Source organism: Gobio gobio (assembly GCF_949357685.1).
Source record: "Gobio gobio genome assembly, chromosome: 11".
Lineage (NCBI taxonomy): Eukaryota > Metazoa > Chordata > Actinopteri > Cypriniformes > Gobionidae > Gobio > Gobio gobio.
The window spans coordinates 29,206,605-29,228,520 of record NC_137104.1 but is presented as its reverse complement, the minus strand read 5'-3'; the positions used below and the strand labels follow the sequence as shown (position 1 = coordinate 29,228,520).

General features: G+C 38.3%; 2 protein-coding genes across 2 annotated transcripts in view; one reads left to right on the top strand and one right to left on the bottom strand.

The window, feature by feature from the left end:
- The first annotated feature begins 24 nt into the window (after positions 1-24).
- nkiras1 (NFKB inhibitor interacting Ras-like 1) lies at positions 25-6,577 on the top strand. The gene is made up of 4 exons (XM_079829434.1): positions 25-138; positions 697-802; positions 3,751-3,992; positions 5,929-6,577. The coding sequence occupies exons 2-4, from the start codon at positions 709-711 to the stop codon at positions 6,169-6,171; spliced, it is 579 nt and encodes a 192-aa protein (XP_079685560.1). The 5' UTR covers positions 25-138; positions 697-708; the 3' UTR covers positions 6,172-6,577.
- Positions 6,578-15,452: 8,875 nt separating this feature from the next.
- The window catches only part of ube2e1 (ubiquitin-conjugating enzyme E2E 1), a 31,925-nt gene continuing 25,461 nt past the window's right edge, over positions 15,453-21,916 (bottom strand). The window contains exons 5-6 of the mRNA XM_079829430.1: positions 19,282-19,429; positions 15,453-16,980 (exon numbers count right to left, since the gene is read on the bottom strand). Of these exons, the coding sequence (XP_079685556.1) occupies positions 16,883-16,980; positions 19,282-19,429 (246 nt within the window). The 3' untranslated portion in view covers positions 15,453-16,882. The remainder of the gene's footprint in view (positions 16,981-19,281; positions 19,430-21,916) is intronic.

Genomic DNA, 21,916 nt, shown 5'->3' with positions numbered 1-21,916 from the left:
CAGCGACTCCCGGAAGTGATGTTTGACAACACCTCTAGCACGTAGTGATGACACTAAAAGTCAAATATTCACATTCATCTGATTTAACAATGATCTGTTTCTTCGATCATATGTTTATTGTCAAGCAATCCGCGTAAGGTGAGTTATTGTTTCTCAGTCTAGTAACTGTCAGGAATGGCCGCAAGTTAAGACAACTGGTTAATGTCTTCAACAGTCATCATATAACAAATACTAAACTGATCATTATGTGCATTTTATTTAAGCTATGCAATATTTAGTTTTAAGTTTAAATACATATTGTCATGCACAATTGGGTCAAAAGTCTGAGAAAATCTTTCAATCTTAATAATAATAATAATAATTTCAACATTTAAAATAAAGAAACGTTGGCATCAAGGTCACTAATCAGATGTCAAAGTACATGTGTTACTGATCATGAGAATTTATTTCTCAATCATGCCATAGAATTTTAATATATGACCAATTGATATGTGCTTTTCCAGTTTAAATAGTCAAATTGTTATGCTTATGCAAAAATTTGTAATGTGGATCTTTAAAAAAAAAAAAAAAAAAAGAGAGAGAGAGAGAGAGAGAAACTAGAAGCATTTTCGTCTATTTTCACATTCTCCTGTCATGCTTTTTCCACTGCTACCCTGCTGCTTGGTTCTGGATGTGTTGTTTGTTTGTGTGTTTCAGGGCTGGTTAACTATGGGTAAGGGTTGTAAGGTCGTGGTTTGTGGTATGGCATCTGTGGGGAAAACAGCCATCCTGGAGCAGTTACTGTATGGCACTCACACTGCAGGTATGTGTAATCAGTCCATTCAAAAGTCATATCAAAAGCACCCCCTTTCATAATTCATATAGTTCACATGACTCAAATTCACTGTGTGCATGGCAGCTTAATGGGAAAACAGACACTATAGCAAAGGGGAAACGGCAATGTACATGAATGTGACTTGAATCAGATTGAATTTACTCTAAAGCATATTTACTGTAAAGGGAAATTAAATATACACTGCTGTTCAAAAGTTTTTGATCTGTAAGATTTTTTATGTTTTTAGAAGTCGTCTCTTATGCTCATCAAGGTTGCATTTATTTTGATTTAAAAAAAATAAAAAAATAACCAGTAATGTTGTGAAATATTATTAAAATAAAATTTAATTTATTTCTGTGATGCAAAGCTGAATTTTCAGCATCTTCAGTGTCACATGATCCTTCAGAAATCATTCAGATTTGAGGATTTGATGCTCAAGAAACATAATTTATGATTATAATATAATAATAATAAGCTTTTGCAATATTGTACTACCGGTCAAAAGTTTTGGGTCAGTAAGAATTTTTTATTTATTTTTTGGGGGAAAGAACTTAAAGAAATGAATACATTTATTCAGCAAGGATGCATTAAATTGATCAAAACTGACCGTAAAGACATTTATAATGTTACAAAAGATTCTATTTCAAATAAATGCTGTTCTTTTGAACTTTCTATTCATCAAAGAATCCTGAAAAAAATATTTTTATTTCAACATTGATAACAATCATAAATGTTTTTGAGCAGCAAATCATCAGATTAGAATGGTTTCTGAAGGATCTTGTGACACTGAAGACTGGAGTAGTGATGCTGAAAATGCAGCTTTGCATCACAGAAATATTAAAAAAATATATATATTCAAATAGGAAATAATTTTAATAATATTTCACAATATTACAGTTTTTTTTTTTTTGTATTTTTAATAAAATAAATGCAGCCAACGATTTTACTGCAATGATACTAATAATAAAGGAACAAAAGTTTAACTGAATTGGGCTGATTAATGACACTATTGTCTTCTGTAGAGCTGCTTTACAGCTGAAATTGAAGTTATTTCATTATTGATGAATTTTACAACATTAACACTGTTATTTTCCTGGTTATTTCTGTGAAGCAGCTTTGTAACCATTTGTATTGCATGGAGTGCTATATAAATACACGTGTCATCATGACTACTTAATCATAAGGAACTTTTTATATGCAATGCCAAAATAGACAAAAATGCTGTTGAGTGATTGAGTGATGGACAGTTACACTGCATTTTAATTATTTTTACACCTGGAAGCATTATTGTGGCATTATTTGCTTTCCCTCACTCTTTATGCTGGTCTCTCTCTTAAAGGGATAGTTCACCCAAAAATTGTAATTACCTAAAGATTTACTCACCCTCAAGCCACCCTAGGTGTATATGACATTCTTCTTTCAGACGAATACAATCAGAGTTATATGAAAAAATATCCTGGCTCTTCCAAGCATTATAATGGCAGTGATGGGGTCCATTGAGTTTGAAGCTCAAAAAAGTGCATCCATCCATCATAGAAGTAATCCACATGGCTCCGGGGGGTTAATAAAGGCCTACTGAAGCGAATCGATGGGTTTGTGTAAGAAAAATATCCATATTTAAAATGTTATAAAGTAAAATATCTTGCTTCTTCCAGACCACCTTCTGTATTCAATTTACGCAGAAAGTGTAACGCCTCTCGCTGTTCAAAACGCTTACGCTACGTCCAATGTCAACGCTGCGCTAGTTGCGCTTTTTTCGTAAGTTGAATACAGAAGGCGGTCTGCTGGAAGCTAGATATTTTACCTTATAACTTGTTAAATATGGATATTTTTCCACACAAACCCATCGATTCGCTTCAGAAGCCCTTTATTAACATCCTGGAGCCATGTGGAGCACTTTTATAATGGATGGATACACTTTTTTGAGCTTCAAATTTTGGGCTGCCATTCACTGCCATTATAAAGCTTCGAAAAGCCAAGATATTTTTTAATAAAACTCCGGTTGTATTCGTCTGAAAGAAGAATGTCATACACCTAGGATGGCTTGAGGGTAAATCATGGGGTTATTTTCACTTTTGGGTGAACTAACCCTTTAAATTTGTGCATTTATTTTTTGTATCGTTCAGTGTTAGATGTTAGAGGATCTTACAATAAATATGTTTGTATGCATGTGCTTTTCTTTGACAAACTAGTAAATAAACAATGAATTTGTAATTTACTGAATAATTCATTTGTTTGTTTGTTTTTTTTGTTTGCGATTTGCTTCATAAATAGAACAACTGCATACATAAAACTAACAGCGTACATTGTATGTATTTTAACATATGCATGTTTTGCAATGTGATTTAGATATTTTTTTTTTTTTCAAATACTAACATCATTTATATAAAATATTGATTATTTGCACTTTTCTGCATGACACTGCTGTGTAATGGTGGAGGAGTTAAAATGACAGTTTAAAGTATAAAGACATTTATTCCTATATGCTGTCATTTTAACTATAGGGATAGTTCACCCCAAAATAAAAATTCTGTCACCATTTACTCACCCTTAAGTTGTTCCAAACCTGTATGAATTTCTTTCTTTTGCTGAACACACAAAAAAAGGTATTTTGAAGAATGTCTGTAACTGAACAGTCATTGACTTCCATAATATGGAAGTCAATGGGGCCCATCAACTGTTTGGTTGCCCATATTCTTCAAAATATGTTCTTTTTTGTTCAGCAGAAGAAAGAAATTCATACAGGTTTGGAACAACTTGAGGGTGAGTAAATGATGACAGAATTTTCATTTTGGGGTGAGCTATCCCTTTAACATTTTAAGTGAACCTCAAAGAACATATTTAAATAATAATAATATAAAAAACATGACCTATCTATAGTATAAAGATACATGTTTAAGTAGACATTTAAATGAAACAGGACTGTCCTTTTTCAGGTGCAGAAACAAACGACACTCAGGAGGATATCTATGTGGCCTCTGTCGAGACGGACCGTGGTGTGAGAGAGCAGTTACGTCTCTATGACACAAGAGGGCTCCGTGAGGGTCTGGATTTACCCAAACACTTCTTCTCAGTGGCCGACGGCTTCGTGCTGGTCTACAGTGTGGACAGTCTGGAGTCATTCAAAAAAGTCGAGCTCTTGAAGAAGGAGATAGACAAGTCCAGAGACAAAAAAGAGGCATGAAAATCCACAAATATTAAAGTATTAAAAAGGTCTTATTCACAGGACAGCCACATTATACAAATCTGTTAATAACATGTCTGTCTTATATTTCACCCCATATAATAAAAAAAAACAAAATTGTGCATAAAGAAAAAAAAGCATGCAATACATATGTAGCCTATACAACAACAATGTCTAAGTTCGAGGTTGATTTATTTGATCAAAAATACAGTAAAAACAATAATATTGTACTATTATTACAATTTATGTCAACTATTTTATATTTGAAAACATATTAAAGGGATAGTTCACCCCAAAAATTAAAATTGTCATTATTTACTCACCCTCAGGTTGTTCCAAACCTGTATGAGTTGTTTTTGTGTTTGTTGAACACAAAAGAAGATATTTTAAAGAATGTTGGTAACTAACCAGACAGTTGATGGTAGCCATTTACTTCCGTATAGTATTTTCTTTTTCCTACTATGGAAGTCAATGGCTACCGTCAACTGATTACTAATTTTCTTTCAAATATATTTTTTTGTGTTCAGCAGAAGAAAGAAACTCATACAGGTTTCGAACAACTTGAGGTTGATTAAGTGATGACCATTTTGGGTGAACTATCCCTTTAATGTATAAATGGCTTTACTGTCACTTTTTCAGTCACTGAATTAAATTTTTTTTTTTATATACATACACAGATCAGGCATAACATTATGACCTTGAAGTTATGAGGTGAAGTAAATAACGCTGATTATCTCTTCATCACGGCACCTGTTAATGGGTGGGATATACAGTATTAGGCAGCAGGTAAACATTTTGTCCTCAAAGTTGTTGTGAGTGAGTTTGACATGGGTCAGAGCATCTCCAAACCTGCAGCTCTTCTGGGGTGTCTCGGTCTGCAGTGGTCAGTATCTATCAAAAGTGGTCAGTGGTGAACCAGCGACAAGCTACTTTAGATCAAATTGCTCAAGAAGTTAATGCTGGTTCTGTTAAAAAAAAAAGGTGTCAGAATACACAGTGCGTCGTTTGTTGCGTATGGGGCTGCATAGCCGCAGACCAGTCAGGGTGCCCATGCTGACCCCTGTCCACCGGCGATAGCGCCAACAGTGCCATGAGTTTCAGAACTGGCCTGGTCTGATAAATCATGTTTTCTTTTACATCACGTGGATGGCCGGGTGCGTGTGCATCGCTTGCCTGGGGAACACATGGCACCAGGATGCACTATGGGAATATGGCAAGCCGGTGGAGGCAGTGTGATGATTTGGACAATGTTCTGCTGGGAAACCTTGGGTTCTGCAATCCATGTGGATGTTACTTTGAGCCGTACCACCTACCTAAGCATTGTTGCAGACCATGTACAACCTTTCATGGAAACAGTATTCCCTGGTGGCTGTGGCCTCTTTCAGCAGGATAATGTGCCCTGCCACAAAGCAAAAATGGTTCAGGAATTGTTTGAGGAGCACAACGAGTTTGAGGTGTTGACTTGGCCTCCAAATACTCCAGATCTCAATCCAATTGAGCATCCGTGGGATGTGCTGAACAAACAAGTCCGATCCATGGAGGCCCCACCTCACAACTTACAGGACTTAAAGGATCTGCTGCTAACATCTTGGTTCCAGATACCACAGCACTCCTTCAGGGGTCTAGTGGAGTCCATGCCTGTTTTGGCAGCAAAAGGGGGACCAACACAATATTAGTTATGGTCATAATGTTATGCCTGATAATAACCTGTTAATATCATTTCAAAAACTTGAGCATTACAAACATACTCTAATAATAAGAAAGAGATATTTATTTTAGTAATGATTTCCATGAAAATTATGTCTCAAAACATTTCTTTTGATTTTGGAGTGAAATAGGACCTGTACACCAATGATAATGTGCTATGATCTGGTGTGAGCTGTGATGTTCTGTTCATAGAAGCAAATACTGACTGTATTTGCTTGTGCAGGTGATGGTGATCGTGTTGGGGAACAAGTCTGACCTGCGGGAGCGTCGACAGGTGGATCAGGATGCTGCCCAGCAGTGGGCACGTGGGGAGAAGGTCAAACTTTGGGAGGTGACCGTGACAGAGAGAAGCTCATTAATTGAACCCTTCACCAGCCTCACCAGCCGCCTCACACAGCCACAGAGCAAGTCTGCCTTTCCTCTGCCCGGCCGCAAGAGCAAGGGAACCCCCTCCAATGACATCTGAACACCGCACACTACCACAGTTTCAGCACTATATTTGGTTGTCTATTCTTTGTTCAGGGTACTTAAGATGTTTAAAGGCTTCTAGACAAAGAGCTTAGCTAGGACTAGACCTATACACAAATAAATGCACTAATTTTTTAGGTTGTGTTTGTGCTCAGTGAGGGGAAAAGGGTAGAACATAGATGTGGTACACTCATCAACGAACTACTGCATTAGGGTGCTTGGCTTACTAAAGTCAGTCAATCACAAAAGTAGCTTTTTTTGTTTTGGAAGACATTTGGAGAAATGCCCAGGGGTCAGGCAAATCTCATGAATTATTATTATTATTATTTTTTTTGTGCATTAAGATATAAGGTTTGTTAAAAGTAGTAAATTACATCAGTTAACTCGAATTAAACAATGAACAGTATTTCTAAAGCATTTATTAATCTCAGTTATAGATTAAAATACTGTATTTTTTTTGTTGTTGAATCTGGCAGTACAACAAATACTACTATGATAATTACTTTTCAATTTCAATTTTAATCTTTTTCTATATTATAGTAATTAATTATGCTTTATTTATACGTTTTATATTATAGTTTAATTTTTGTATTATTATAATTTTATTTTGGGGTGCAATCTGACCTGAATGTGAGAATCACCAGTTACACCTATACAAAATGGTATAAGTTTGTATAGGGGTGGTGGCTCTGGTCTTCTCATTTATAACAACCGGAAATACTCAACTCACACATCTCTTTGCAATAACAACACATTTGAATACCACGCTATTACGCTTACGACTCCCTTTAAAATCCATATTGTAGTCATTTACCGCCCCCCTGGTCCATTGACCACCTTTGTTGATGACTAGATGTTCTCCTGTCCTCATTTCCAGAGGATGGCAGCCCACTCATAGTCCTTGGCGATCTCAAATGCCTCATCACTTCACATACCCACAAATCTGGTAACCATCTGGACCTCAAACACACACGCAACTGCTCTACAGACAACATTTTGGTCAAACCTCTACACATGTCAGATAATTTCTTCATCACATTCAATCTTCAACTCACTACTCATGCACCACCAGTTCCTCCACCAGTTACTTTCTGGCGAAACCTGCGCTCACTTTCTCCTTCTCATCTCTCCTCTGCTGTCTCATCCTCCCTTCCCTCATCCACACAATTCTCCTCTATGGATGTCAACACTGCAACTGACACTTTATGCTCCACTTTAACTTCTTGTCTAGATAGTATTTGCCCTCTTTCGTTTAGGCCAGCACAAGCTACTCCCTCTAACCCTTGGTTATCTGATGTTATTTGTGAACACCGGACGATACTCAGGGCAGCAGAGAGAAAATGGCGTAAATCTAACCACCCATCTGATCTAGGTAAGTATCAGTCTTTGCTCTCATCCTTCTCAGATGAAGTACATGCAGCTAAATCTTCTTATTTCCAAAACAAGATCAACAGCACCTCAAACTCACGCACACTGTTCAGAACATTTAACTCTCTCCTCTGCCCTCCCCCACCACCTCCCTATCTCCAGACGATTTTGCCCAATTCTTCACAAACAAAACAACAACTATCAGCAATCAGTTCTCACCCACGCGCACTGTGGAGTTTAGTTCAGCCACATCCACAACCAAACATCCTCTCTCTTCATTTTCTACACTCACTGAGACAGAAGTATCTAAACCTCGCCTCTTGATCCCATTCCCTCACACCTCCTTCAAGCCATCTCTCCTACACTCCTACCAGCACTCACACACATCATCAACACATCTCTCGGCACCGGCATTTTCCCTACCACTTTCAAGCAGGCTTGGGTAACTCCACTACTTAAGAAACCCACATTAAATTCATCACTCTTAGATAACTACAGACCTGTTTCTCTCCTACCATTCATAGCAAAAACTATTGAGCGAGTTGTTTTCAACCAGGTTTCATCCTTCCTCTCACAGAATAATCAGCTGGACGTCAACCAATCAGGCTTCAAAAGGGGCCACTCCACAGAGACTGCACTACTGTCGGTCACCGAAGCCCTGCGGATAGCTAAAGCTGAGTCCAAATCATCAGTCCTCGTCCTCCTTGATCTATCTGCTGCCTTTGACACGGTCAATCATCAAATTATTCTGTCCACCCTCTCATCACTGGGCATCACAGGGACTCCACTCTTTTGGTTTGAGTCTTATCTCACAGGTAGGTCTTTCAAGGTTGCCTGGAGAGGAGAGGAATCCCAAGCACATCAACTGACCACAGGGATTCCTCAGGGCTCAGTGCTTGGACCTCTCCTTTTCTCCATTTACACTACTTCATTAGGTCCCATCATACAGGCACATGGCTTCTCATATCACTGCTATGCTGATGACACTCAGCTCTACCTTTCATTCCAACCAGACGACCCCACAGTAGCTGCAAGAATCTCCAGCTGTCTGGCTGACATCTCTGCATGGATGAGTAAAAATCACCTACAGTTCAACCTGGCAAAGACTGAGTTCCTCATCTTCCCTGCCAGTCCCACTATACAACATGACTTCACCATCCAGTTCGGTACATCCTTGATTTCCCCATCAAAATCAGTCAGAAATCTTGGAGTTACACTTGATGACCAGTTGTCCTTCAGAGAACACATTGCTAAGACAGCTCACTCATGCAGGTTTGCGCTCTACAACATCAGGAAGATTAGACCGTTCCTAACAGAACACGCAACACAGCTTCTTGTCCAGGCCCTGGTTATTTCTAGACTTGACTACTGCAATGCACTTCTGGCTGGACTCCCCTCTTGTGCGATCCAAACACTTCGAATGATCCAGAATGCAGCGGCACGTCTGGTCTTCAACGAGCCCAAAAGGACCCACGTCACACCACTCTTCATCTCTCTGCACTGGCTACCACTCGCTGCTCGCATCAAGTTTAAGGCGCTGACGCTTGCCTTCAGAGCCACCACGCGCTCAGCTCCTGCATACTTTGACTCCATTCTACAAATCCACACCCCCACCAGAAGCCTTCGCTCAGCTAAGGAGCGACGGCTTGTGGTACCATCACAGAGAGGCAAAAAATCCCTTTCCAGAACATTTTCATTCAACGTTCCCAGCTGGTGGAACGCAGAATCATTGACATCATTCAAAAGTCAACTAAAAACTCAGCTCTTCCGTGACTACTTAACCTCATAAAAAAATAAAATAAAAACTTTCCTTTCCTCTTTCTCCTCTTTTTCCCCTCCCTACTCTAGCCTGTGCTACACTGAGCAATGTACACATTCTCAGTATTTCAGACACTTGTTGCGCTTACTCGACTCTTCATGACCAAGTTGTAAGTCGCTTTGGATAAACGCGTCTGCTAAATGCATAAATGTAAATGTAAGATGTAAATGTATAATGGCATTGTTTAAAGAAAATGGACCGTTTCACTGCTTCTTCCATGTCCTTCATATGTGAACTTCAACTTCATTCAGCCAAGAACTGCCATCAAGTGCTTTAAAATGACAGTTAATAAAAATATGTAACATTATGTTGTATATTAAAGTCATATAGTATGATATCTTCCAGTATTATTTCCAAATCTAACTATAATCTTAGCTTTACAATCCCAAAGCCACGTATCTTATAATCATGTAGCTAGTGAAATGAAGCTGTGTAGGCTGTTAGTGTAGGCTATCGATTTAAATAGCAAAAATAAAATTCCAGTGGTTATCAAAAATTTTGAAATTCTTGTCTTGGCACAATTTATATAACAGATATTTAAAAAAAAAAAAAAAAAAGACATACGTGTCTTATGCACTATGTAATGTTGTGATTCAACAAAATAAATATTTATTGACTTGCTTTTTCTGCTTGCCACTGCACTTCAGTTAATTTAAAAATTAATGAATAAAGTCAGAGCCTGCAAATGCAATGAATAAAAACAGCAGAGCCTGCAAACACTTGTAATACTGCCCAAAGAATCTTCTGTAAGATATGAACAGTTTTGAAGGTTTCATTTCACTTTTCATTGTCCAATATTCATCACAATCCTAAATTACAAACAAGCAGCCATTACCGGGGCCAAGTGTCAAAAAGACAATAAGACATGCCAACATGGCTGGGAGTGTCAGACCAATTGTAGCAAGGAGCGATTGAAAACCTATTAAGATAATTTTAGGCAAAATAGCTGTAAAATTATAAATACAGTCAATTATAATGATTTAATGGTTTATCACCTTTGACCAATAGGTGGCACAGTTACAAAATTGATGTGTTGTGGTCAGAATAAGGGAACAATGATACATACAAAGTTTAGTGTCAATATGTCAAAGCATTGCAGAGATACAGCCTCAAGAGTCATTTTGACATCATGCCCCAAATTCGTTGCAGCACTATCCAAAAAGGGGTTCGTCTATCAACGCAAAATCCATAACTTTTTGTCGGCACAGTCTGAAGATGACACGATTTGATTTTGGTTAAAATCGGACAAACGGTCTAGGACGAGTTTGAAAAAGTAGGTTTTTAACAAAAAACAAGATGAAGGACAGGAAGGTTTGCCAAATATGGCAAAATTGGTATCTATGTTCTCAGCATGAGCCAAGGAATGTATGTTTACATACATGTTTACATATAATGTTTCATTACATAGGCTAATTTAATAAAAGGTTATTGGCAATTTTGTTATAAATTCTGACCACAAGGTGCCTCGAAACCTTTTGAGTACCTTCAGGGCATGTTGCGGAAAACATACAGAGTTTCGTAACTAGCTATACACTAATGCATTTGAGATGAAGTTGCACCCCCCAAGTTTAGCATTAGCATTTTATATCATAATACTCCATGGAACTCCATGTTTTGTTCTATTATAGCGCCACCAAGAGGCATAATCCCACTATTTTTTTAATGTTTCCTTGGAGTGAGCCCATACATGCATGTGTCAATTTTGGTGAAAATATCTCATTTCGTTTTGGAGTTATAGACATTTATATGAAATGCAAGTAAAAAATGACTGCCAGCTGACTTTGATGGGATTTTACTACCTCTTACTATAAATATTTTGACATTTTTCCATTAGCATACAGGTGCTGGTCATATAATTAGAATATCATCAAAAAGTTGATTTATTTCACTAATTCCATTCAAAAAGTGAAACTTGTATATTATATTAATTCATTACACACAGACTGATATATTTCAAATGTTTATTTCTTTTAATTTTGATGATTATAACTGACAACTAAGGAAAAACCCAAATTCAGTATCTCAGAAAATTAGAATATCGCTTAAGACCAATACAAAGAAAGGATTTTTAGAAATCTTGGCCAACTGAAAAGTATGAACATGAAAAGTATGAGCATGTACAGCACTCAATACTTAGTTGGGGCTCCTTTTGCCTGAATTACTTTAGCAATGCAGCGTGGCATGGAGTCGATCAGTCTGTTACACTGCTCAGGTGTTATGAGAGCCCAGGTTGCTCTGATAGTGGCCTTCAGCTCTTCTGCATTGTTGGGTCTGGCATATCACATCTTCCTCTTCACAATACCCCATAGAGGGTAAGGTCAGGCGAGTTTGCTGGCCAATTAAGAACAGGGATACCATGGTCCTTAAACCAGGTACTGGTTGCTTTGGCACTGTGTGCAGGTGCCAAGTCCTGTTGGAAAATTAAATCTGCATCTCCATAAAGTTGGTAAGCAGCAGGAAGCATGAAGTGCTCTAAAACTTCCAGGTATACGGCTGCGTTGACCTTGGACCTCAGAAAACACAGTGGACCAACACCAGCAGATGACATGGCACCCCAAACCATCACTGACTGTGGAAACTTTACACTGGACCTCAAGCAACGTGGATTGTGTGCCTCTCCTCTCTTCCTCCAGACTCTGGGACCCTGATTTCCAAAGGAAATGCAAAATTTACTTTCATCAGAGAACATAACTTTGGACCACTCAGCAGCAGTCCAGTCCTTTTCGTCTTTAGCCCAGGTGAGACGCTTCTGATGCTGTCTGTTGTTCAAGAGTGGCTTGACGCAAGGAATGCTACAGCTGAAACCCATGTCTTGCATACGTCTGTACGTAGTGGTTCTTGAAGCACTGACTCCAGCTGCAGTCCACTCTTTGTGAATATCCCCCACATTTTTGAATGGGTTTTGTTTCACAATCCTCTCCAGGGTGCGGTTATCCCTATTGCTTGTACACTTTTTTCTACCACATCTTTTCCTTCCCTTTGCCTCTCTATTAATGTGCTTGGACACAGAGCTCTGTGAACAGCCAGCCTCTTTTGCAATGACCTTTTGTGTCTTGCCCTCCTTGTGCAAGGTGTCAATGGTCGTCTTTTGGACAACTGTCAAGTCAGCAGTCTTCCCCATGATTGTGTAGCCTACAGAACTAGACTGAGAGACCATTTAATGGCCTTTGCAGGTGTTTTGAGTTAATTAGCTGATTAGAGTGTGGCACCAGGTGTCTTCAATATTGAACCTTTTCACAATATTCTAATTTTCTGAATTTTCCTTAGTTGTCAGTTATAATCATCAAAATTAAAAGAAATAAACATTTGAAATATATCAGTCTGTGTGTAATGAATGAATATAATATACAAGTTTCACTTTTTGAATGGAATTAGTGAAATAAATCAACTTTTTGATGATATTCTAATTATATGACCAGCACCTGTATAGCTATCAACCTATGTTTTCGAACTTCTGACGCTTCTGAAAAACATTTCTCCACTAGGTGGTGCTGTTTCGAAACTTACCAGGCTCCTTCAGGGCATCGTGGTGATGACCCATACCGAGTTTCGTAACAATCCGTTCATGTGTTCATAAAATACAGCATTTTATCACATAATTCAAAATGGCCGATGGTAAAATTGGATATCAGTCAACTCGGCATGACATCCCGAATCTAACAAGACCACTTTTTGGCTATTTTTGCAAGCACTACGTAAAATTCGTTTGCGAGTTATTTGAAAATAGTTCGATGAATCAACTTGAATTCCATACATTTTTGTCGCCCTTGTCTGAAGATGATCTGGTTCAATTTTCGTGCAAATCTAATAAACCGTCTAGGAGGAGTTCGAAAAAGTAGGATTTTTAGCGGGAAAATTGCTGCTACAATCGAATTGGCTTGAGTCACAGAATCAGAGGACAAAATAATTTTGTTTCTATCACTTACGGTTCAGAAGTTATTCGCATAAACGTGAGTGCATCTTTGGACAGTTGGTGGCGCTAGAGGGATTGATTTAGAGACTCCAAATTTGCTATGGTGAAAGTTGACACTGTCCTCTATCTGTGTGCCAAATTCCATAACTTTCCCGCAAACGGTTATATGGGCTGCTATAGACTCCAATACAGAAGAAGAAGAAGAATTGGAACGCTAACGATTTCAATAGGTGCGTGGCCCCTAATTAGGAGTTATATTTTGTTCCAAAATCAAAGGGAATGAATTTATATTTCATTCAAAGGTAACAAATTTATATTTTCCTTATAGAGGAAGCCTATTTTAGGACCACTGCATCATGACAACTAAAAACACCCCACCAACCCCTATCGGTAAGCCCCGCCCCCCTTAGTTACTGTTGCTAACTCGGACAAACAAACAGAGTTGCTATATCTTACAATGACAGCTGTCAGTGTGAAAACCTTATCCCAAGATGTTTTTGGACACAGAATGTAGCGTATATCCTGTCCGAATGATGACCAAACTTAACTGATTTATCAAGTTTATGTCCTTTTTCACTCCAAAAAATAATCGTAATCGCTGAACAAACAAAGCATAAGAAGTGCGCATTAACGTCTCATTCACAAACTATCTCTCTCCGTTGCTCTCTCCGTTGCATTACCATTAACATACACAGCAAATTACACAAAAACACTCATACAACTAATAGTAAACAAACATATACACAGAGCTTATGCCTTTTCGAGGGTGCAGTTAATAACTGGTAAATTTTGTATCTGCAAAACAACTCCGATAAACTGCGTGCGAGCTCTTTCTTGACTATAATACCCATCAAAATAGTCCTCCTTAGTAGGACAGATAATGTAGACCTTAAACATATCTAAAATTAAATTAATTTATATATAATCAGTTTAATATGGAGAGGCACTGAAATGTAGACCTTCGTGTTTTTGACCTACAGTGCTACATGACGTGAGAACAGTTAGTTATTTCGGTTTGTATGTTAGCAGGGACTTTAATCGTAACTTAACGAGAGTATGACAAACAGAAAATCCTCTCAGGATCCCTGAAATCAGTGTTACACTACCTCAGGCACGACATTTTAGCATTTTTGTAGCATAAACACCATCAAATCGATGACCGCTTCGGATTTTCCAATGTTTCTCTATGGCGCTGACACCTAAAGATGTCCGAGTTCCACCAGTTGAGTATCAGTTGGGCTGGGACAGAATGTAGCGTATATTCCGCTACATAAGATTACATCCCGCTACTTAAGATTTCCTTTCACTGGAGCTAAGGGGCCAAGCCCAACCCCTGAAAAAAATGCCCACACCATAATCCCCCCTCTACCAAACTTTACACCTGGCACAATGCAGTCAGGCAAGTACCGTTCTCCTGGCAACCACCAAACCCAGACTCGTCCATCGGATTGCTAGACAGAGAAGCATGATTCATCACTCCAGAGAACACGTGTTTTGCACCATGGAAACCCATTCCACGAAGCTCTGTACACTGTTCTTGAGCTAATTTGAAGGCCACATGAAATTTGGAGGTCTGTAGCTATTGACTCTGCAGAAAGTTTGCAAGTTCTACGCACTGTGCACCTCGACATGCTCTGATCCCCCTCTGTGATTTATTGTGGCCTTCCACTTCGTAACTGAGTTGCTGTTGTTCCCAATTGCTTCCACTGTAATACCACTTACAGTTGACCGTGGAATATTTAGTAGTAAGGAAATTTACTACACCTGAATTCAATGATTTGGAGGGGTGTCCCAATACTTTTGGCAATATAGTGTTTATATAAACATGCTTCAGAGATGTTCGGCAGGTTGCGTGACATTCCCCCTGTACCAGATATAGATATATATATATACTGAATAGGGGTGTAACGATTCGTTTTAACAACGATTCGATTCGTATCACGATTTGAGGTTGTCGATACGATTCAAGGACGATTTTGGTTCATTTAGAACGATACGATCCGAAACGATTCAGTGACTTGAAATCGATTCAGTAACTTTTTAGCCAAAAATTGTGTGACTGAAATAAATATCTGGATACTGGTCAGTGCAGGTGAAGTTTCCTAGATTCCTGTTGTTTCTTGTAAGGGAATCAGGTATCAATTAATTATGGATATAAACAAACAAGTAAACAAAAATTAATGGCAAATGCATTAAAATTTTATTTGAATAAAGTGCAACCAACAGTTTAGGTTGAATTAACAGGAAGTTAACCTTTTCTGCTCTCATTTTCAATATTCAATACATTTTCAATAAAAGCACAGTAAGTGCAACCAAAATTTCAACAGTAGGTTAACCTGCTACTTCTGCTTTTGTTATCCAACATAATAATATTACAATATTAATATCAAAAATAAAGTGCAACTAACTTCTCTTCAGGTTTAATTAATAGTAGGTGTACCTGTTACTTTTGCTGTTGTTTTTCAACATTAAAATAATACAAATACAATATTAATATCAAAAATAAAGTGCAACCAACATTTCTTCAGTTTGAATAAACTGGCTGAACCTGCTAAAACTATCAGTTTAATAAACAAACAATATTTAACAAAAGATAAAATGTAACCAACTACACTTCAATGACTCTACAGATTTCTTTTTCAAAAATATCAACATGATCTGACCGCAGATCACTTCTCTGTGCGTTCACTATGTTGCCAGCAGTACTAAAAACTCGCTCTGCTGGCACACTGGTCCCAGGAATGCACAGGTAACATTTAGCAAGGGTTGAAAGTACAGGTAACACGTTACTAACTTAGCTCTTTCTCCTGGTGGCTTGATCATTTCTCGCTCGTTGGCTTCTCCTCTGCCATCCGCCATGTTCGCTATGTTTTGTTTTCTTAGCGCTGCTGCTGGTGCGTGCGTTGCGATGATGTCACAGATAGGCAGACTGAATCGAGTAACGTTTAACGCCTTTATCATTAAAAGTGCTAAGAAAAAACATCCATTTAAAGTCTGACGTGCTTAAATCCAATGCTTTATTTCCTATGATCGATACAATCGATTGATTACCTTTTAAAACGATGTTAGATCGATATATGTCGTCCGGAAGGCCAACTTGCCGAGCACAGATCGATGTAGTTAGATCGTAGGAAAATAAATCGATACATCGATGTAGTAGATGAATCGTTACACCCCTAATACTGAATCATTGCATTGTTATTGGCGTGAAAGATACTGCACAATTGTTTACATCAACTTCAACTTTAATATTGGTGGGGAAATACATACATGGAACAATCTTGCTATAGGCTCATGCTGACTTCATTTGACAATAATGATGAAGCTCCAAAAAAGATCAATTTACAACAAGGCGGCAAAGAAAACACATTAAGATCCATTATTGTCAAATCATGATGCTACTTGAGCCAAGGGAAACAAACACAACAAAAAAAGTATGCATGGAAAGACAACATTTTTTTTAAATGGGAATTTAAATTCCATCATAAAATCCACCCTGTATCTCTACCCTATGGATCCCCCCCCCCCCCCCCCCCCATTTCCTCTTATAGTTCCTCCCTCATCCCACCCACAGATGTCTGACAGGCAGTGCTCTGCAGTCGGAGGAAATTATGTGGCGTAGCGTTTGGTCCACTGTTTGGCTATCCTGTCGTGCTCTGGTCTGTTGGTTGTGTACTGCGTGGCGATGCTTCCTACCAGAGGATCAGCTGTAGAAAAACAGTCACATGTTACTTCAGGTTAAACACAATCATTAGCTTAGTTTCAAAACCTAGTGAGCTGCCTTACTATCTACAGTCTATATAGGCAGCCATATAGGCATCTGAACCAAAAAGGAACCTCAAGCAACTGAACTGAAGTGATTTGAAACACTTATCACTGTAGTGGTAAAATTAATCACATAAACACACAGCATTTATTGGGTGAATATCCAGTTTAAATAAACTGAATTTTTAAGCAACACTTTGCTTTTAAAATAAATGAAATGTACCGTATTTTCCATCCATTCATCTGAAATGTGCTGTGTTTTATATTCCAAAGGGACATTTATATAATGCAATTACTGTCAAACACGCATGCATGTGCAAAGCGCACACATTTGGATGCAACTTATCTGTGTAGGGGTTTTTCTCTGAACAATTTTGACCCGCTGCAACTTATTTTCCAGAAAATATGGTAAATTCAGGACTCCAAGGCCTTATAAACTCATAAAGGCCTTCTGAAGCAAAGTGATGCGTTTTTGTAAGAAACATATCCATATTTAAATCTTTATAGCCTAAAATAACTAGCTTCCGGCAGATGAACGCACGCAAGTCGACTTGCGCTAAAAGAGTAACCTGTGACCCGACGCATGGACAAACGCGGAGGTGCAGACGATAGAGCAAAACAAAACACTGATATGTTTATAAATGTAAATATGTTTCTTACAAAATATCGTGTGGATTACTTTTAGAATAGATGGATGCGCTTTTTTGACCTTCAAAATCTCATTTACCATTCACTGTCATTATAAAGCTTGGAAGAGCCAGGGCATTTTTTTTATATAACTGTGTTCGACTGAAAAAAGTAAGTCATTTACACCTAGGCTTGAGGGTGAGTAAATTATGGGATAATTTTTATTTTTGGGTAAACTATTCCTTTAAGCAAATTTATTTGTTGTTTATTTGCTCTATAACAGGCCAAACTGGCCTTACAGGAATAGTTCACCCAAAAATGAAAATTAGCCCATGATTTACTCACTCTTAAGTCATCCTATGTGTACATGACATTCTTCTTTCAGTCAAATAAAATCTGAGTTATATTAAAAAAGTCCTGGCTAATCCAAGCTGTATAATAGCAGTAATTGTTGCTCTGTTTTTGAAGTCCATAAAAAAATATGCATCTGTCCATGAAATAACGTGCTCCAGATGGCTCCGGGGGGTTAATAAAGGCCTTCTGAAGCGAATTGATGCGTTTGTGTAAGAAAAATATCCATATTTAAAACTTTATAAAGTAAAGTTTCGGCCGATCGCCTTCCATATTCAATTTATGGAAAAAGTTTTGAAAGTGCCTCTGCAGTTCAAAATGCTTACGCTACCATTTATGCTCGTCAGACGTAGCGTAAGCATTTTGAATGGCGAGAGGCACTTTAAACACTTTTTTCGACGGAAGGCGATCGGCCAGAACTTTACTTAATAAAGTTTACTTTATAAAGTTACAAACTGTGAATGTATTGTTTTGCTAGTAATTCTGTGTATTTAAATGTCTGAAACCTAAAATAAATATTATATGGTTGAAAACACTGAATAGTTGTGATATATGACAAGCGCTGAGCGCATCCGTCTCTGGCAGTTATGTCACTTCACTGTAAATTCGTTCACACATTCGTTTTTTTTTTTCTTTGAAAGTTTTTTCAATGTTTTTTAAAAGTTGAAATTATTTTAATTTGAGCGCCTCATTTTTAGAACGCCCTGTCATGCGCATTTTTTTATAACTCATTCGTTTACATTATATAAAGCCTTAAAATTCTGCATAATTAAGGGCGTGGCCACTTCAAGTGACAAGTGGATAGCCATTTATCTGCTGTCTGTTAGTCATTGCGTCAATTAAGCTCTGCTCACATCCCGCCTTTTTGCCCATTTTCTGTTATCCGGGAGTGACGCGCGATGACGCGCTGCCAATATGGCGACGGCCATCTCGTCCATACTTTGCGCTTCAGAACGGCTCATCAGAATCCTATGGGTGACGTCACGGACACTACGTCCATATTTTTTTACAGTCTATGCTCATAAGGTAAAGGTGAAAGAAAGCACAGAAAGCTCAGTCATGAGATGAACTGAAAACGCGTGTACGCAGTTTTATACATGAGCATTAAGCAACTGCATATATGCTCACACCTGTAACTGCTTCTACTGTAGTCTAGGTCAAACAGGTGGAGCTCCAACATACTGACAAACACTGGAGCTTCAGCCCATGACCAGCAAATCAGCTCTTTCCAAGTTAGAAGTGTGTCACACGGCTGTGTATCTTACCAGGGTTACAGTCTGTGAGTAGAGAGCAGATGGATAGCAGCACTTTGGAGATGGTGAGCGCTGGGCTCCAGTTGTCCTTCAGGATGTCCAGACAGATCACACCCTGACTGTTGATGTTGCAGTGGTAGATTCTCGTGCGAAACGTCACCTGAGAGATCAGAACAGGACAAGATTCATTAAGAAACCCCCTTTATAAGGGACTCTTCACATAATGAAATTACTTTCAATGTGAGGGACAGAATATCTCAGGTGTGATCAAATATCTTAATTTGAGTTTGAAAGATGTGTTTTGGAATGACATGAGGGCGAGTAGACAATTATTGGTAGAACTATTCATTAATGTAGAGATACTAAGATAGTATTTGCAGTGAAATGTACAGGGTTTGGAAAATGTCTTTCCCACATCCATGATGGTTACAGTGTGGAGAAGCCCCAAAGAGCATGAATTGTTGCGTGCCCAAGTTAAGTGAAGCACGGGGGTGGATCAGTGATGGTTTTGGCTGCAATATCATGGCATTGCCTAATGTGCTTAATGGGCGAATAACTGCCAAGGACTACCGAGCCATTCTGGAGGACCACGTGAAACTAATGGTTCTAACATTGTACCCTGAAGGGGGTGCTGTTTATCAACATGATAATGCACCAATACACACAGCTTGTGACAGAATGGTTTGATGAACATGAAAGTGAAGTTGAACATTTTAGTTACTATTTTTTAGCCACTTTGTGGTATTTTGGTATTATTTTAAGTCAGAAAACTTTTTCCTCCACCAGCATCACATTGGCCCTCATTTATCAATCTTGCGTAGAAACTGGCGTATATGTTGGCTTAAGATTATGCTTACACTCCTCTCACCGCCTGATTTATGAAGCTGTGCGCACCTCTGAAATCCAGGCGTACGCAAAACCTGCCCTTGATAAATGCCGTGCTGAAAACGATCGTCATTAGAATAACACGCCCCTATATATTCAAGTCTCATGCCTCCCCAACGCCCTCATTTTACGCCATGGACACTCGGAAGACGGCAATGAAGCGAAACTTCTCTGACCTGGAGATCGAGACCATCACCAGGGAAGTGGAAAAAAAAATGTGTTTTATTTGGGAGTTTAAAGAGTGGGATTAAAGGCGCCCACAAAAAGGTGTACGGTGGAAATCCAGTTTAAATAGCTTTTTGGATGAGAAATTACCTATCACAATTAATTATTTTACAGCACGTGTTTTGAAATAATATGCATTTAATTTCGTATCACATCACATGTATTCGGGTGTACAATAGTGATGATGATGTGATGTGGAGTACCATTCATTCACATTAATATAGCCTAATTGCATGACAATTTGTTAGATTCTTATTATTATTATGATTTGTATTATTAATGACGCTTATTGTTATTTAGAAGAAGAATTTCGTTATTATTATTATTTATTTTATTATTATTTAAAAGAAGAAGAATGTCATTTTTATTATTTTGTCAGTCTGAATTATGTTCAGTTCCAGTCCGTGCGCAGCTAACCGGGCCTAACCAACGTCAGGTAAAGCGCACAGGCTCGCAACTGGAGGAATACATATCAAATGCCTTGGTAAAGTCACACAAATTAAACATTGAAGTCCATGTTGCACAAAAATAAACACTTAAGTTTATAATTACTTCCCTATTCGCACGGGATGTGGGGAGCTCAGGTGATTTGTAATAATTGCAGAGAATGTCTGTGATCTTAATCCCGTGCAAATCGGCCATGTCTGTAATATGTAAAGTAAAAATTCCCCGCAAATGACCTACCATATTTCGCCGGACACCGAGGTCCTGTGATAGTCCTGTGCGAATCGGCATCTATTTGGCCGGGATTAGGCGGATCGTATATAATTTTTGCAAGGTTTTTGTGTCCTGTGCGCATTTCTATCTTTATCTTTCACGAAGAATGGAGCTAGGCTGCATATAATGCGCACCGTTATGACTTCCCGTGCGGCCGCGCGGATTATAGACTAGTACTACTTTCACTTTAGAATGAGCACAATTTGGGAGTAGCCTAATTGCTTGAATGGTGTGTTTAATATTATTCTTAATGAAAAACACTAAAAAACAGAACAGTACAATGACAACTCGCTTAAATGGGCACTTTTACATTAGCTTTGAAACTGAATCTTCCGTCGTAGCCTATATTGTTATTATATGAAATTATTTGTATTACTAAAACAATCAAAATGATATCGATACGACTGTTTATAATTTCATACAGCTATATAACGAAAAAACATTTTCAAGTAACATCATATCCGGGAGATAAGTCAGTAAATTCGAGTAAAATCACAGTTTATCTCGTGCGAATGCGCCACGCAAAATTCAGATGTGGGGGAGTAATTTCTAAATCACACGAGGTCCCCAGATAATACTTCCCGTGCGAATAGGGCTTTATTTGTTGTTGTTGTTGTTGTTGTTGTTGTTACAGTGGGTCATAATATAGCATATCTTTGTCAGTGCGTTTTGTGGTGTTAGGAATTGTTTTTCTGCGCATTTTCGCACTAATTCAAAACGTGCGTACACCACCTCCTGAGCTGGTGTAGGATTTGAGCGTGCCGTACGCCAACGTCCATATTGATAAATCTCAAAGTCACCGTGGTTTTGGGTGTACGCC

Bases quoted from the DNA above. Each gene is read 5' to 3' on its own strand.
- nkiras1 (XM_079829434.1), top strand. From the start codon at position 709: ATGGGTAAGGGTTGTAAGGTCGTGGTTTGTGGTATGGCATCTGTGGGG. The intron at 803-3,750 runs GTATGTGTAATC...GTCCTTTTTCAG, and splicing joins GTATGGCACTCACACTGCAG to GTGCAGAAACAAACGACACT. The intron at 3,993-5,928 runs GCATGAAAATCC...TTGCTTGTGCAG, and splicing joins AGTCCAGAGACAAAAAAGAG to GTGATGGTGATCGTGTTGGG.